Source organism: Artemia franciscana, chromosome 10, assembly GCF_032884065.1.
Source record: "Artemia franciscana chromosome 10, ASM3288406v1, whole genome shotgun sequence".
Classification (NCBI taxonomy): Eukaryota; Metazoa; Arthropoda; class Branchiopoda; order Anostraca; family Artemiidae; genus Artemia; species Artemia franciscana.
In genome coordinates, this window is record NC_088872.1 from 2,743,043 (window position 1) to 2,759,357 (window position 16,315).

Below are 16,315 nucleotides of genomic sequence, written 5' to 3' on the forward strand. Positions count from 1 at the left end.
AGAAGCGGAAGACTTACGAAAGAAAAAAAATCCTGTAAGACAATGCTGTTTTAAAAGGGTTGTATGCAAGGTTTGCATGTGTTTTTCTTTCTGATTAGAACTTGACTGTAAGATAAAGGCCCTAATGTTTCCTTAGTGTTATCTCTATGTGTATTTTACTAATAATGTGTATTTCCTAATACAGAACTTTGCTCCTTTAAAAGCTAAGCTCTAAGTGAATTGGAATAAGGATATAATTCCTTAGTATTTTCAAGTGTTCTACTGTGGTTCGTTGTATAGATAAAATGAACAGTTGGTGGTAACGAACTGTAATTAAGGAGCGACCCGGCACAATAGTAAGCGAAAATCTCAAAAAACGAAGTTTTAATATTAATAGATAAACCAAAAGAATTTATCTTTTATGCTGATTTCAAAAATATAAGTTTCATCAAGTTTCGTCATACCCATCCAAAGTTACTAGCCTAAAAAAATTTGCCTTATTTTCGAAGAAAGGGGGAAACACACACTAAAAGTCATGGAATCTTAATCAAAATCCCACCATCAGATTCAGCGTATCAGAGAACCTACTGTAGAAGTTTCAAGCTCGTATCTTAAAAAATGTGGAATTTTTTTTTTGCCAGAAGAAAGTCCACGGATGCGTGTTTTTTTTTTTTTTTTTTTTTTTTTTTTTTTTTGCGTGGTTATCATATCAACCCAGCAGTCCTAGGGCTCATTGTAACAGAAATTAAAATTATATTGCCATTATTAATTGACCAAAAAAATGCAGAGCAACTAGGCCCCCTCCCACGCTCATTTTCCCCCGAAGTCACCCAATCAAAATTTTGAGATACCCATTTTCAGCATAGTCGAAAAATCAAATTACTACGTCTTTAAGGATGACTTAATCCCCCACAGTCTCCGGAAGAAGGGCTGCAAGTTGTGATATTTACCGTAGGGCTGCAAGTTGTGAGTTTACGTATAGTATAGGTTATTGCAAAGTATACAGACGTTTTCAGGAGGATTTTTTCTCGTGGGGGGAGCAAATTCTCCATGAATGGACGCCGGATTTTCCAGCATTATTGAAAAGCGATCAGAAATTAAATTTGGTGTAAAGAACAAGATATTGACTAGTACGGGGGGGGGAGAACCCCCTCATATACGTAGTAATTTCTGTTTGTTTTAAGTTTTAATGTCGTTCCTTACTTTTAGTTGAAAAAACTTGTTTCTTTTTGTTTAATATAAACTAAAGGACACACTACAAATTAATCTTTTTTTCGTATAAATAAAAAAACAAGTTTTTTTAACTGAAAGTAAGGAGCGACATTAAAACTTAAAACGAACAGAAATTACTTCGTATATGAAAGGGGCTGTTTCCTCATCAACGCCCCGCTCTTTACGCTAAAGTTTGATTCTTTCTCTCAACTCTTCTTATTAAAACAGTAAAAAACTTTAGCGTAAGAGCGGGGCATTGATGAGGAAGCAGCCCCTTTCATATACGAAGTAATTTCTGTTCGTTTTAAGTTTTAATGTCGTTCCTTACTTTCAGTTAAAAAAAACTTTTTTTTATTTAATTTCTGTACGTTTTTGAATCAATACATGTTTTGATTTTGGCTCTCCGCAGAGGAATAATTAAAACGAAATTTGCATTTTTTTTTTTTTTTTTGCTAAATAGCTTTCTCATAATTTTGATCGAATGATTTTGAAAAAAAAAAGAGCGATGGAGGAAGCCTAGTTGCCCTCCGATTTTCGGTTAATTAAAAAAGGCAACTAGAACTTTTAATTTTTTACGAATCTTTTTATTAGTAAAAGATATACGTAACTTATAAATTAGCTTACGTAAAGAACTTTTGTATTCTCATGTTTTTACTACATATATGAGGGGGTTCGCCCCCTCGTCAGTACCTCGCTATTTACACTGAAGCTTAAATTTTGTCCCAATTCATTAAGAATGACCCCTGAATCACAAAAGCCGTAGAATAAATAGTTGAAATTATTAAAAAAATACTTTAGCGTAAAGAGCGAGGTATTAGGAGGAGGTGATCCCCACATATGGGTAATAATTTCTGTTGGTTTTAAGTTTTAATGCTGCTCCTTACTTACAGCTGAAAAAACTTGTTCATATTTAGTTTTTCATTGTTTTTTTTTTAAGTAATGCTAGTAAATCCTGCGCTCCCTTCATGGAAATTTTCTTCCCCCATGACAAATTCCTCAATGGAAAGTTCCCCCAGCATATCCACCTTTCTCAACCCCTCCCCCAAACCAAAAAATCCTCCTGAAAACGCCTGTACACTTCCCAATAACCATTGCTATATGTAAGCACTGGTCAAAGTTGTAGCCCCTCCCACGGGGACTGTGGGGAAAAACTCGTCCCCAAAGCCGTTATAAGGTTTTTCGACTACGTTGAATAAAACGGCTATCTCAGAATTTTGATCCATTGACTTTGGGAAAATAATTAGCGTGGGAGGGGGCCTAGGTGCCCTCCAATTTTTTGGTCACTTAAAAAGGGCACTAGAACTTTTCATTTCCGTTAGAATGAGCCCTCTCGCAAAATTCTAGGACAATTGGGCCGATACGATCATCCCTGGGGAGAAAAAAAAAACCAATACTCGAGAAGAAATAATGCAAGTCAAGATTGATCCTCTTTCTCACGACACAAAAAACTCACAACAATCCGCAAATAAATTAAATAAGACATAAATTATAAATCTTTCAAACAATAAGTGTGATGCTGCAGAATTTTCATCTATTACTGGAAATTCATCAAACACCAACTACGTTGTATAAAGTCCAATTACAACAGTGTATTGTCTCTTAGTTCCTCAGTAAAATCAATAGCCGCAATGGAAAAGCCAGATGCATCGTCTCATTTTGAATTTAAGGAACCAAAACTAGATAAACAACTTGACCTTTAGATTTGTAAGGGATTAAGATATATTTAAAAACAACTGCAAACTTTGAATATTAGGCTTTAAACCTACACATTTTAAACAAACAATTCGGTACCTTTTAATAAGAAAAATATTCGGCAAAATTACAATTTTATTTGACCAGTTCCCTTCTAGCCTAGTCATAATATACTTTTTTAATATCATCATCCATGGCACCAGGTCGCTTGAAACGTAGGATCTAAAATGTTACTAGTCAAAATGTTTACCTAGGTTGTTTCCCTAGAAATGTTTCTGTTGAACTTCCTTTAAAAGGAACTAACAGACGGGTTTTCAGGGAACAACATCCCTCGGGAGACCCTCACAAGTAGAAGAACAACGTCTTACAAAGCTGTTATTAGTCCAATTTCAGATTTTCAGGAGTGGTGTCGCTAGGACTGAAAGAGTCCCTACTAAAAGAATGCATCAATATTTCGCCACATACAAGACTTGTACATAGGGGCTATCAACCTGGATGGTAACCATTTCTTAGAGAGAAGAATCACACCCAGCTTTCTCCCGTAGGATGATCACACCGATCGAGATGTGTACCCCTAGAGATTGTCGGAGGTGTGTATTCCCCAAAAACAGTTTGTCAACTCTTTTGATAGTTTTGTCTTTCATGATGAAGCCAGGATTTCAACATGAGACCTTCGATCAACCCATTAGTATATTCTCAGTCTTAGATGCGCTGAAGTTGATCATCCTGGCATCAGACCACTTTTATCCCCACGATATTGATTACAGATGAAAAGAATTTTGTGAAACAGACCGTCCTATCGTCAGAAGAATGTACAGAGGGAACGTAAGACTTTACCCTCTGTAATTTAAATACGCCAAGAAAAGTATCCCGAAAAGCACCAATCTTTACTAAATACTCACATAGATCCATAGAGGCTAGCCAGATATCACAATAACAATAAAGTTCTAACCTTGTATTTTCAAAAATAATTACATTCTATATCGCTGCGAAAGCGCTTTGAAATTTGATTTTATTGAGATGGTTAAAAGTTTTGTTCTAAAGCTTCCTTTTTTCGTTTATGATGAATACACCGATCTTTTTAAAAATTTATGCGAACAATCTTCCACCGTTTTTATAAAAAAAAAGAAAAAAAAAGAAAGAAATGGAGGGGCCATGTGAACAAAATAGATAGGTATAAACATATTCTATAGAATTTTGCCAAAACCACGTTAAACTTGCATTAAATCAAAGGCACCTATACAAGAATAAATAACAAAGTCATACTGATAATAATAAAAAAAATGGAATAATAAAACAGGTGTTACACTGGCTTATAGCTGTGATATGTCGAAATTATAAGTAAGCTATGCTCTAATATACCAACGAGGAAAAATAATGGCTGTTCAAAAGGATATACCAGGATACTGAACCCCTTTTCAAGGAGGCACACTCGTGCCTCTTTAAAGAGGCGAACCACGACAATGTTAAGCGATCTTCGGTTCCAGTGGTCGCAGAGGGATGGGGAGGGATGCATTTCGTAGCCCGAGCTCCAACTAAGAAACCTGCCGAATTTCATCCCCCTCCGACTTTTCCTTCATGGGGAAAATCTGGCCGAAAGTTTCGACCCCCCAACCCCACCCCGCTTTAACGTTGTCCGATCGGGCTGAAATTCACAAGTTAAGGTCCCCTAGGGCCCAGGAGCTTATCCGAGAAATTTCAGCTCGATCCGATAACTCCTTCCCTGTTTTCCAGAAACCACGCATAGCCACTTAATGTTCATTTTCGTTTTTTTCCGCCACGCCTACAGGTCACAGCCGACATCGGATCTGGGTGTACGAAGACTCATTCGACGCGGAATTCTCCGAGTAATTTTCCTGGAAAGTTTCGTCGGAAAATCTTAACCCCCCGATTTTCTAGCTTAGAAAAACCCATTTCCCCATAAGAGCCCATGTTAATTTTTAAAATTCTTAAAAGTTATTTAAAAGTTATATTTATACACATGCAGGTATTTCGACTTCAAACATGCCCGGTTAGCTCAGTCGGTAGAGCGTGGGACTTTTAATCCTAAGGTCAAGGGTTCAAGTCCCTTATCGGGCGGTTTTTTTTTTCATAAAATATGAAAAAAACTTCGTTTTCTTAAAGAGTTAAAGAGGCTGCGTCCCAAAGTCGAACCTTAAAACGTACAGGAATTAGGAGAGGCAGTCCTAATTCCTGTAGGAGTACAGGAATTATTAAATTACATCCACCATGGATTGTAGAAAAATGTACAGAAATAAATACGAAAAAAACTTCGTTTTCTTAAAGAGTTAAAGAGGCTGCGTCCCAAAGTCGAACCTTAAAACGCACAGGAATTAGGAGAGGCAGTTGGAGGGCTGCCGCCCCCCAAACCCCCCGCTTTTAAAGACTCTTTTGTACAGGTTTTTTGTTGTGGGGGGACTTCATTGTTACTAATTACTAGTTTCGGCGCAATGGTTCTCCTGTCCTCTTGTGTTTAACATTTTTCGAAGTTATTCCATTATTCATTCATTTCAATTTTTTGTTAATTAAAAGAGGGCCTTTCCGAAGCCAATAGCGGGGGGTTAGGGGGGCGGCAGCCACCCACAACAAAAAACCTGTACAAAAGAGTCTTTAAAAGCGGGAGGTTTGGGGGGCGGAGGCCCCCCAACTGCCTCTCCTAATTCCTGTACGTTTTAAGGTTCGACTTTGGGACGCAGCCTCTTTAACTCTTTAAGAAAACGAAGTTTTTTTCATATTATCTTTAAATAAAGCATGAATCATCAAATGGTATTTCATAGTTGGGGGTCTATCAATGGAGGTTTTTTAAGTCGATAGCGTAATTTGATACACATTGACGGAGCACAGCCGAACGCAGAGGTTTATTGACAACATTTCGGTGATGACTGTCCACAATAATTTCTTCTCTAGACGAAACAGGTGATTGCACTGAAATGGTTGGGATCAAGTAACAAATCTCCACATTGCCCAGTAAACTTACGTTGACAGGTATCGCAAGCAGTGCCCAGCCTAACCTTCCCTATGAAGGTATTTATGAAGGCGTCCACGCCAAGCCAACCATGCTCGCAATAAAATATAATGCTCTATAGAAAATGGGCAGAAGTAAGGTATTCAACAGTCTAGAGCTCAGCGTCCAGAACTGCAGATTTGTCCCAAAAAGAAGCTTCATTCATCGCCAGCTTAATCACCTGTGTTCATATTTTGATTAAGCAGCCTTCACAAAATGTATGACTAGACTCCCATGCCTAGAAACAGATATCTTCCTAGATTTTTACCTATATACAGGAGTCTAGCTAGACCTGAATGATAAGATAATTAGGAGTATGAAAGACAGTTCAAGGAAAATCAAAAATTCAATGGAAGACGAAAAACACACAGAAACACTTAGCAAAACTAACTCGTTTATCAATTCAGAAACTTCAAACTTCAAACTTCAACTTCAAACGTAACCACATGCGACTTCATTATATTCTCCGCACCGGACGATTGGGTAGGATTTCCAACGGTTAAGTAAGAAGTCCTTGTGGGCTGTCAGGAAACTTATAGCTATAAGACGCCACCTTAGGCTCCTTGGTTCTTTGTATCGTCTCAAAGTGGAAAAAAGATTAAAAATATTCAAAAGGGGTGATTTCCAAAATTCATTCCAATTTCTGAAGACATAAAGAGCCCTAAAGTTGAAGCCCTAGAACTAGGACCTCCAACTCATATTCAAATTGTAGTTTTTTACAATTTAAGAACACAAATAATTAAGAAAAAGAAGCTTCTAAAGACTATAAATCCAAACTGAACCGAGAAAAAAAAAATTCATATTTCAAAAAGAAACAACCAAAGGCCAAGTCATAGTTTCGGCTAGCCTTTTGCCCTTCCTCCCGTACTCTATACCTCTGCTGCCTAACAGGAAAGATAAGTAATAATGAGACCCCTTTATTCGAAATATACCTTTTTTCCAGGTGTATAAAGAATAAAACTTATTAATGAGAGTTATTACAATTTCCGTAAAGTTGAAATTCCGCGTTTTATTATCCAAAACTAACACCAGCTTAAATAAGACAAAGTAGATAAATGGAGTACTGAGCCAAGGGGAAAAAAGCAGCGATCGGAAAATTTTCACGTTCCACTTGACTATCTACCGCGAAAACAACACATACTGCAATATGCACTTTTCAAAGCTAACGGGACCAATAAAAATAGATGTTCCTTGATTAATTGATACAAAAGTAATAAACCCAAAATACGCAATATAAGCCTATAATGAATAACACACCACGTTGAGCCGCTAGTAAGGATGCTTTTTCATTAATAATATTTTAAGTTTAGTAGACTTGGCGTCAATACGAATAAAATGTCAAAATGAATTTACTGAGTTTTTAATATTGAATAGGGGATTGAATTCTGAGATTGTATACAGATTGGGAGCTCGGGTATTAACTTGAAAGGTTGATAATACCATTCACTACCCTGAATAGGAACGCGATATTGAAGAATTTATATGGAAATTATATATGGAGATATAAAATTTATATGGAGATATGGAAGAGAAGGACATAATAAGAATTTAAAACGAGATATGGGAGCAACCCAATCTATTACTAATTGATCACTGGTTTCAATACATGTTTTTCATATGCCGGATTATATATACATACCTATGTGTTTGATATTTAGTGCAGTTGGTTGTTGTTGTTTTTTGTCGTTCTGTCACGGCCCTTGTTGTATTTCCCTAACATTTTGTTATTGTTATAATATTAACAATATAGCTGAATATTTCCATTATTAACACTTACAAAAGCTGTTCACGGGTGAAAATAACCCTAGAAAAATTACTCATTTAGAAACTCAAAAAAAAACAAATTACACTCTCAAAAAAAAAAAAAAAAAGAAATTAGAAACTCTAAAAAATAGATACACGTTTTGATAACAACTGGTATATCAAAATAATTGACTTCTTATGCTGATTCCAAATATATAATATTCATTAGGTTTAATGACACCCATGAAAACCTAGAAGCCTGCGAAAACTTCCCTGATTTTTGAAAGAGGGGAAACATCCCATAAAAAATCAAGGAATCTTATTGAAAATCATACCATCAGATTCATCAGAGTATCAGAGAACCGTACTGCCCAAATTTCAAGCTACCGTCTGCAAAAATGTCTTTATTGTGCGTGTTATTTTTGTTTCTATCTTTGTATTTCCAAATGGGTGACCTTATTGAACCAATGGTACTAGAAGATCAGGATAAGGCTCATATGAACGGAAATTTAAAGTACAAGCGTCCTTTTAAGTGACCAACAAAGTTGGCAACTAGCTCCCTTGCATTCCATTTTTTCCTAAAAGTCGCCTGATCAAAATTTTTAGATAGCCATTTTGTTCAGCATAGTTTAAAGGTCCAATAACTATATCTTTGGGGCAGACATGACCCCCCCCCCACAGCCCCGGAAAAAGACTGCAAGTTATGACATTTTCCTATTGCTTACATATAGCATATGTTATTGGGAAGTATACAGACATTTCATGGGGGGAAGATTTTTCCGGGAATGGATTTCCTATGAGGAGAATTTTCCATTGGGAGGGAAGTTTCAGGAGGGTAAACTTTCCAGGGGAATTTTTAACCAGGGAAAGTCGCCCTAAATTAACACGAGGGGAATTTTACATATGGATATGCTCTGGAGAAATGTCCATGGAATATATCCGGGGGTATTTTACGCTGGGTATATTTACGAGAACTCATATACATTTTTTTTTTATTTGTCTGAATTTTTTGTTGGTTACTACTTTACGTGTGGATATGCTCTTGGAGAAATGTCCGGGGTAAATTTTCAGTGGAGCTGGAATTCTCTGGGAGATTTTTAAATGGGGAGGAGATTATCCACGCGAGAAAATCTCTATGGGGGAATTATCACAAGGTTGAATTCTCTATGGGAAAATATTCCGCGGGAGAAACTTTCCGTTGAGGGGGGGGTTTAAGTGGAAAATTTTTCACATAGGGGGAATGCTGCCATGACACGAAAAACCAGCAGAAATTAAATAAAAAACATTTTTTTTGTTAAAGCATGCCAAGGAGCATTTTTCAGACGGGATCGTCCGCAAGAAAATTTTCAGGGGGAATTTGCAGCGAGGATGAAATTTCTAGGAGCAATCTCCTGAGGGGAAATATTTACATGGGATTAACTTTCGTGGGGGGCGGTATTTTCCATAGAAGGGAGCCAAATTTGCTGTGATTACTTGAAATACATTTATATCAACGTTTATACGTGTTACACTGACCACACCAAACAAGTGAAGTTAGGTTAATCCTAATGAAATATACCAAAATGTTATGAAAATATAACATTTTAGTAACGAAATTATGGAAACACAACAGAGAATTATGGATAGCAAGCCGCCCAGAACACATTATATGAAATACCTAACCTAACTACCTCAATATATAAATATATAATTAAAATATACCTGCATAGTTACCGTTTATCTCGCTCAGGCTAAGCTAACATCTCCGAGTGGACACAGAAAACCAGTTTCATTACAGATCAAGAACAAAGTGTGGTCGCTATAACACGTACCGATTTTTCTACTAAAAGTAAGGAGCAACATTAAAAGTTGAACGAACAGAAATTACACCCTATACGAGAGGGGCTGGTCCCTTATTAATACCCTGCTCTTTACGATGAAGTGTCGACCTTGTGTCCTAATTTTTTAAGAATGACTCCAGAAACATTATGGGCCGTTAATTTGAATCAGATATTTTCTAAAAGTGCTAGAAAACTTTAGCGTGGTGAGATAGGTATTGAGGAGGGGACAGTCCCCCTCATATAGGGAATAATTTCTGTTCGCTTCAAATTTTAATGTGGCTTCTTACTTTCAGAATAACAAACTTGTTTTTTAATTTAATTTTACTCAAATTTGATGACGGAACACATCAATTTCATTGCATTATGCGCTGCCACCAAACAATGAATTTTATGCTTCAACATCTTGTCTTATTTCCATAAAAGTGTCCACAATGCATTTAGTCGGGACAAAAGGACTGATAAACTAAGAGTGCCCAGCTACTAAAAAATAGTTAACGCAGTCTGCCCAGTTAACTGTGTTAGTTAATTGGTTAACTGTGTGCTTTTTATGTTTTTGTTCTTATTCTTTTGTGGCTAATTTAGTTTTCGCTATTATAATTATCATGACGAGATGTATTTTATTTTTTATGTCTTACTATTTATATACCCCAGTTTACGATCACTGCTCTCTGTTGGGGCTTATTTTTTTCTGTATTTTTAAGTAAATTAAAAAAAACAGTGTGTTTGTCAACTATTTCATTAGACGGCTCTATATTTATCTCTGTTAATTTCGTTAGGTTTCTTGTGTGACTTAATTAAAAATTAAAAATATATATCCTCCCCCTAGTTCAAGCTGCTAACGATTTTCAAGTTATTGAGTTTTTTTATAGCCCCCCCCCCCATGTAAAGGTAGAACCTCCAAATTAATTCATGTGCGTTCATCTGTTCCTCCAAACAATTCAATATGCAATATCCTGTCTCATCTTTATTTTCACTTTTATTATCGTCAAAGGTAGGCTAATGCCTCTGATTCTTTTCAAAATGGTCAATTACTCGCGGAAGAATCGACTTGGGTCCATGCTCGACCCACATTTTTCAAAGACTAAAAACAGAGGTTAAAAAACAACCTTTATTTATTTTTTGACAATTCACAAATCCCAAGGATTTGAATCATTTCAAGATGTGCAGCATACACTATTTGACCCTGGTTTTCTTCTAAAACTAGATATATTAGATATACCGGTGTATACATACATACAGATATAAATATATACGGATTACTTAATCGTACTAGTGTGCGATCAGGCAAGGCTACTTGTCTAAGTTTTCCATTCTTTCTTTTTTTTCTAAAAGATTGTTTGCTTGGCTGATTTTTTTTCGACGCCTTTCCTCGTTACTTTTTTTCTTTTTTGGCACTATGTCATTGTACGCTTGTTGTACTCAACAGGTTTTCAAATGTATTACTATGGCCCAAATATATTACTATTTTTATTATTAAACAATTCTAGCAGTATAATTCAAGCAATACTTCAATATTTTCAAAATATTTGAGTTTAAGAAAAAACTAATACTGGTGTTCAATGACTAATCACGTTAAACAATCTAAATAGTGCTATTTAGATGCAGCTTAAAAGCCATTAAAAATAATAACAATGGGATTAAAAGATTACTATTCTTTGGGACAGACGGTTCAAAGCTCACTTTCTCATCAATCAATTTGAATAGAACTCAACGAGTATTACTTAAAAGTATTATGCAAAAGTTTATTAATTGTGGAGACGAATTAATCAAAACAACGCTTAAATCAGCAATATTTTGCCTAGGAGTGTAGAGAACAAATTTAACTAAGTTGTTGCATGCAAGTGAGCAGGAAAGGAGGGAGGGCTCTCAAAACAATACTTAAATCGCCAAAATTCGTCAAGGAAATAAAGAGAAAGAAAAACAGTATCAACTAAGGATAAGCCAAGAGTAAAGACAAGAGGGGCTCCCTTGAACCCCCCTCCCCCATTAAGAAATCTTGAGATTCTTAGACATTATTTCCATCATTTCCTATATTTTTCAAATATAATAGTTCATTTCTTTTACTTATTCTTTTTTTTTCTTCAAATTTGGACCAGCCCCAGAAGTAACTTCCTGTCTATCTGCCTTTTTTAAATATAAATATTTTTTTTGTCGACAAAAGCTTTTGAAGAGATGACGATATACAATCAATAAGCGAAATCACCATGGAATAAATTATTATGAAATTATGTTTTAGGCGTGAACAATAATCATTTTATTAGAAAGTTTAGGCTCAATTTCAATTAACCATAATTACAGTTCATTTAATGTGAGATCGATCAGGCTTGAATTATCTCATGTCCCCACCCTCTAAACATTCTTTTTTTATTGATGGGTTAAAAGAAGAACAAAAAAAAAAAAAACAAAAAAAGAAAGGAAGAGAGAGAGAGAGAGAGAGAGAGGGGGGGAAGAGAGGCGTGAGGGGGCGAAAGAGAGATTTAGAGAAAAAGAGAGATAGAGGGAAGGAAAAGAGAGAGAGTGAGAGGAAAAAGCAATCAAGCCTCTCTTGGAAGGAAATCAATAGTTTATCTTAAAAACGTGAGCTATATTTTACCGAGCTCTGGTATTTTCTCTAAGATCCTGAATGAAAAGACCTCGAATGGGTTAAAAGAACAAACAAAAAGAAAAAAAAGAGGAATGGAGAAAGAGAGAGAGAGAGAACGAGAGGGGGAGGGGAGAAGAGAGAGAGTGGGGAGGCGAAAGAGAGAGAAAAGAGAGAGAGAGCGAGAGAGAGAGAGAGAGAGAGAGAGAGAGAGAGAGAGAGAGAGAGAGAGAGAGAGAGAGAGAGAGAGAGAGAGTGAGGTTTAGAGAGAGAAAAGAGAGATAGAGGGAAGGAAAAGAGATAGAGAGTGGGAGAGAAAAAAGCAACCAGTGAAAAAGTAAACCCAAAAGCAAACCAAGGAGAAAAGCCTCTCATTGAAGGAAATGAATAGTTTATCTTGAAAATGTGAGTTATTTTTTATCGGTATCGTTGGCATTTTCTCTAAGAACTTGAATGAAAAAAAAACACAGGTAGATACACTACTATTTTTAACTTCATTAAAAGACAAAAGGACACGGCAAACACTGCACGGTTATTACACTATGCAAAAGTTTATTTAATATTAACAGTCCAAAAGCGACAGCAGCCCTTTCAAAGGCTCAAATAACGTCGCTAGCTAGGAGACGATTCTCCCGAAAAGAGTTATACCTAACCAATCATACGACTTCAAAGCAGTGACAGAACTAGGGGGGCCGCTTTCGAGGGTGTATTTAATGTTGTGCAGTTTTACTTAAATTTGCAGGAGTTTTTCGAGACTAAAAAAAAGTATCAAACTTCTAAACTAGGAATCCGTCGAGCAAAAAAGTTCATAAAAACTCTATCCGGTCCCCCTACCCTTCTCCCAAAATCTTAAATCTGCCCCTGCTTCAAAGTCTAGGCTGTGGTCAGGAGGAAGGGGTTTGAACACCCCCCCCCGCCGGAATGCTTGTCTGACTCGTAAGAACGTAACAAAATGAATATAAAAAATTAATGCGTCTTTTGAATTTTTTGTACCCCCCCCCCCCCCGAAAAAATTCCTTTGTAAGCCCCACCCACCCCAAAAAATTCTGCAATACGACCCTGTTCAAGGTAAAGTCTGTATTTTAAAAAGGAAATACCCCTTAAGTGAATCGAGAAACGAAATAGTACTCCTTCAGTCAGCCAAGAACAGCTCTTTATTTATTTTATTTTTTTTTGCAGTGTAGGCTAAAAGATAGGACAAAGAATAAATAAAAGAATAAAAGAAGCAGCATAAAAGAATAAAATAAATAAAAGGAGCAGCAAACACTGCCGCTGATTGGAGATTAAATAAAAAAAACAAGTTTTTTTTTCAACTGAAAGTAAGGAGCGACATTAAAACTTAAAACGAACAGATACTACTTCGTATATGAAAGGGGGTGCTTCCTCATCAACGCCCCGCTCTTTACGCTAAAGTTTGACTCTTTCTCTCAACTCTTCTTTTTAAAACAGTAAAAAACTTTAGCGTAAAGAGCGGGGCGTTGATGAGGAAGCAGCCCCTGTCATATACGAAGTAATTTCTGTTCGTTTTAAGTTTTAATGTCGCTCCTTACTTTCAGTTAAAAAAACTTGTTTTTTTTTTATTCAATTTCTGAACGTTTTTGAATCAATGCATGTTTTGATTTTGGCTCTCCGCAGAGGAATAATTAAAACGAAATTTGCATATTTTGATAAAAAAAGAGCAGGGGAGGAACCCTAGTTGCCCTCCAATTTTTTGGTTAATTAAAAAGGCAACTAGAACTGTTAATTTTTTATGAATCTTTTTATTAGTAAAAGATATAATTTTGTCCCAATTCATTAAGAATGACCCCTGCATCATAAAAGCCGTAGGATAAATAGTTGACATTGCTAAAAATACTTTAGCGTAAAGATCGAGGTATTAGGAGGAGGTGAGCCCCTCATATGGGTAATAATCTCTGTTCGTTTTAAGTTTTAATGCTGCTCCTTACTTCCAGCTGAAAAAAACTGTTTCATATTTATTTTTTCATTGTTTTTTTAAGTAATGCTAGTAAATCCTGCGCTCCCTTCATGGAAATTTTCTTCCCCCATGACAAATTCGTCGATGGAAAGCTCCCCCAGCATATCCTCCTCTTCTCAACCCCTCCCCCAACCAAAATTCCTCCTGAAAACGCCTGTACACTTCCCAATAACCATTACTATATGTAAACACTGGTCAAAGTTTGTAACTTGTAGCCCCTCCCACGGGGACTGTGGGGGAGTAAGTCGTCCCCAAAGACATAGTTATAAGGTTTGTCGACTACGTTGAATAAAATGGCTCTCTAAGAATTTTGATCCGTTGACTTTGGGAAAATAATTAGCGTGGGAGGGGGCCTAGGTGCCCTCCAATTTTTTGGTCACTTAAAAAGGGCACTAGAACTTTTCATTTCCGTTAGAATGAGCCCTCTCGCAACATTCTAGGACAACTGGGTCGATACGATCACCCATGGAAAACAAACAAAACAAAAAAACAAACAAATAAACACGCATCCGTGATCTGCCTTCTGGCAAAAAAATACAAAATTCCACATTTTTGTAGATAGGAGCTTGAAACTTCTACAGTAGGGTTCTCTAATACGCTGAATCTGATGGTTTTATTTTCGTTAAGATTCTATGACTTTTAGGGGGTGTTTCCCTCTATTTTCTAAAATAAGGCAAATTTTCTCAGGCTCGTAACTTTTGATGGGTAAGACTAAACTTGATGAAACTTATATATTTGAAATCAGCATTAAAATGCGATTCTTTTGATGTAGCTATTGGTATCAAAATTCCATTTTTTAGAGTTTTGGTTACTATTGAGCCGGGTCGTTCTTTACTACAGTTCGTTACCACGAACTGTTTGATTCACAATCTATATATGTCAGAATATTAATAATAATAAAAATGTGTACAAAAACAGGAAAACACTTTCCCTCAGAGCTGCCATTTCCCTTTTTTTCTCTACAGAGTAGGCTAAAAGATAGCACGAAGAAAATAAATAGAAGAAGCAGCAAAAACTGCCGCTAATTGGAGATTCACAACCTATATAAATCAGAATATCAATAACTATAAAAATGTGTACAAAAACAGGAACATACTTTCCCTCAGAGCTAAATGTCTTGTGTTGGTTTTGAAGGTGGCGTCTTCTCGTCCAAGTCTGCGGCGGATGCACCGATGACCCTGAATTTAGAAGCATGGTATTCAGGTGGGGAAACATGGAAAGAACAGCATCCCTGAATGCCAGGAGGTGAGAAACATCATGCTGCAGCTCCTAAAATATTCGCATTTATAATCGTTATATTTTAGTATATGATTTAATATAATTTTATAATAGACATTTATAACTATACTATTATGTTTATTATAGTTATATAATTATAGGCAATTATATAATTATATAAAATTATTATAATACATTTATATTATATATGCTTATAATATTAGGGACTTGATTTGAAAATAATCCATATTATTAAGGTTCTCAATATAGTAACGCTTAGGGCTTAACATGAGAAACGGGGGAAGTTCCTTCACAAACAACTGCCAGAGTACTTCACATGTCTAAACACGTCAATTTATTGGACATTGAAAACAAACACAAAAGTCTGTATATTTTGACCACATATACAGCGACCGTCATCAGCAGAAATATTAAAGCAGTAAAATTAAAACTAACAGAGATTGATATATAGATAGATAGATCTATTTATCTATCTATTCGCATTTATAATCGTATATTTTAATATAAGATTTAATGTAATTAATATAATTTTAAAATGTACGTTTATAGCTATAATATTAGGCTTACCATAGTTATATAATTATAGGTAATTATATAATTAGTAATTATATAATAAATATCATATTAGGGGTTTGACTTGAAAATTATACATATTATTAATGTTGTAAGGTTGCCAATATAGTAACGCTTGTGGCTTCACATGAGACACGGGGGAAGTTCATTTACAAACAACTGCCAGAGTACTTCTTACGAACATTTCTAGAAGTATACGAGAAAACACGAAAAAAAGAAACGAGTTTTTTTTAATTATCTATTTTTAAGTAAGTCTGTTTACAGCGCTTTTATTTAACGTTTTCTGTTGAACTCAAAGGAGATCAAATCTTTGAATGAAGTGAAATAAAGGATAGGTAGAGGTGGTCTCGACAAAAAGAGTTTAAAGTGAGAATCACTGGTATGAAAGACCTAAGACGCCATTCTGTTTGAAGTACCGTATAGTTCCTGCTCGGGCAGAGCAGGAACTTTGAATTATATCATGTGCACAACCTTCCAGTATCGCTATTTTGGCGATT

The 16,315-nt window shown here is 35.9% G+C and overlaps 1 protein-coding gene across 10 annotated transcripts in view; it reads right to left on the reverse strand.

The window, feature by feature from the left end:
• Positions 1-16,315, reverse strand: part of LOC136031654 (centrosomal protein of 290 kDa-like) — a 182,882-nt gene that overhangs the window by 64,540 nt on the left and 102,027 nt on the right. For all 10 annotated transcript variants that reach the window (XR_010618552.1, XM_065711315.1, XM_065711317.1 and 7 more), the window contains one exon: positions 15,103-15,275. Coding sequence is in view for 9 of the 10 variants with exons in the window: in XM_065711315.1 (XP_065567387.1) it covers positions 15,103-15,275 (173 nt within the window). In the remaining variant the exon portion in view is untranslated. The remainder of the gene's footprint in view (positions 1-15,102; positions 15,276-16,315) is intronic.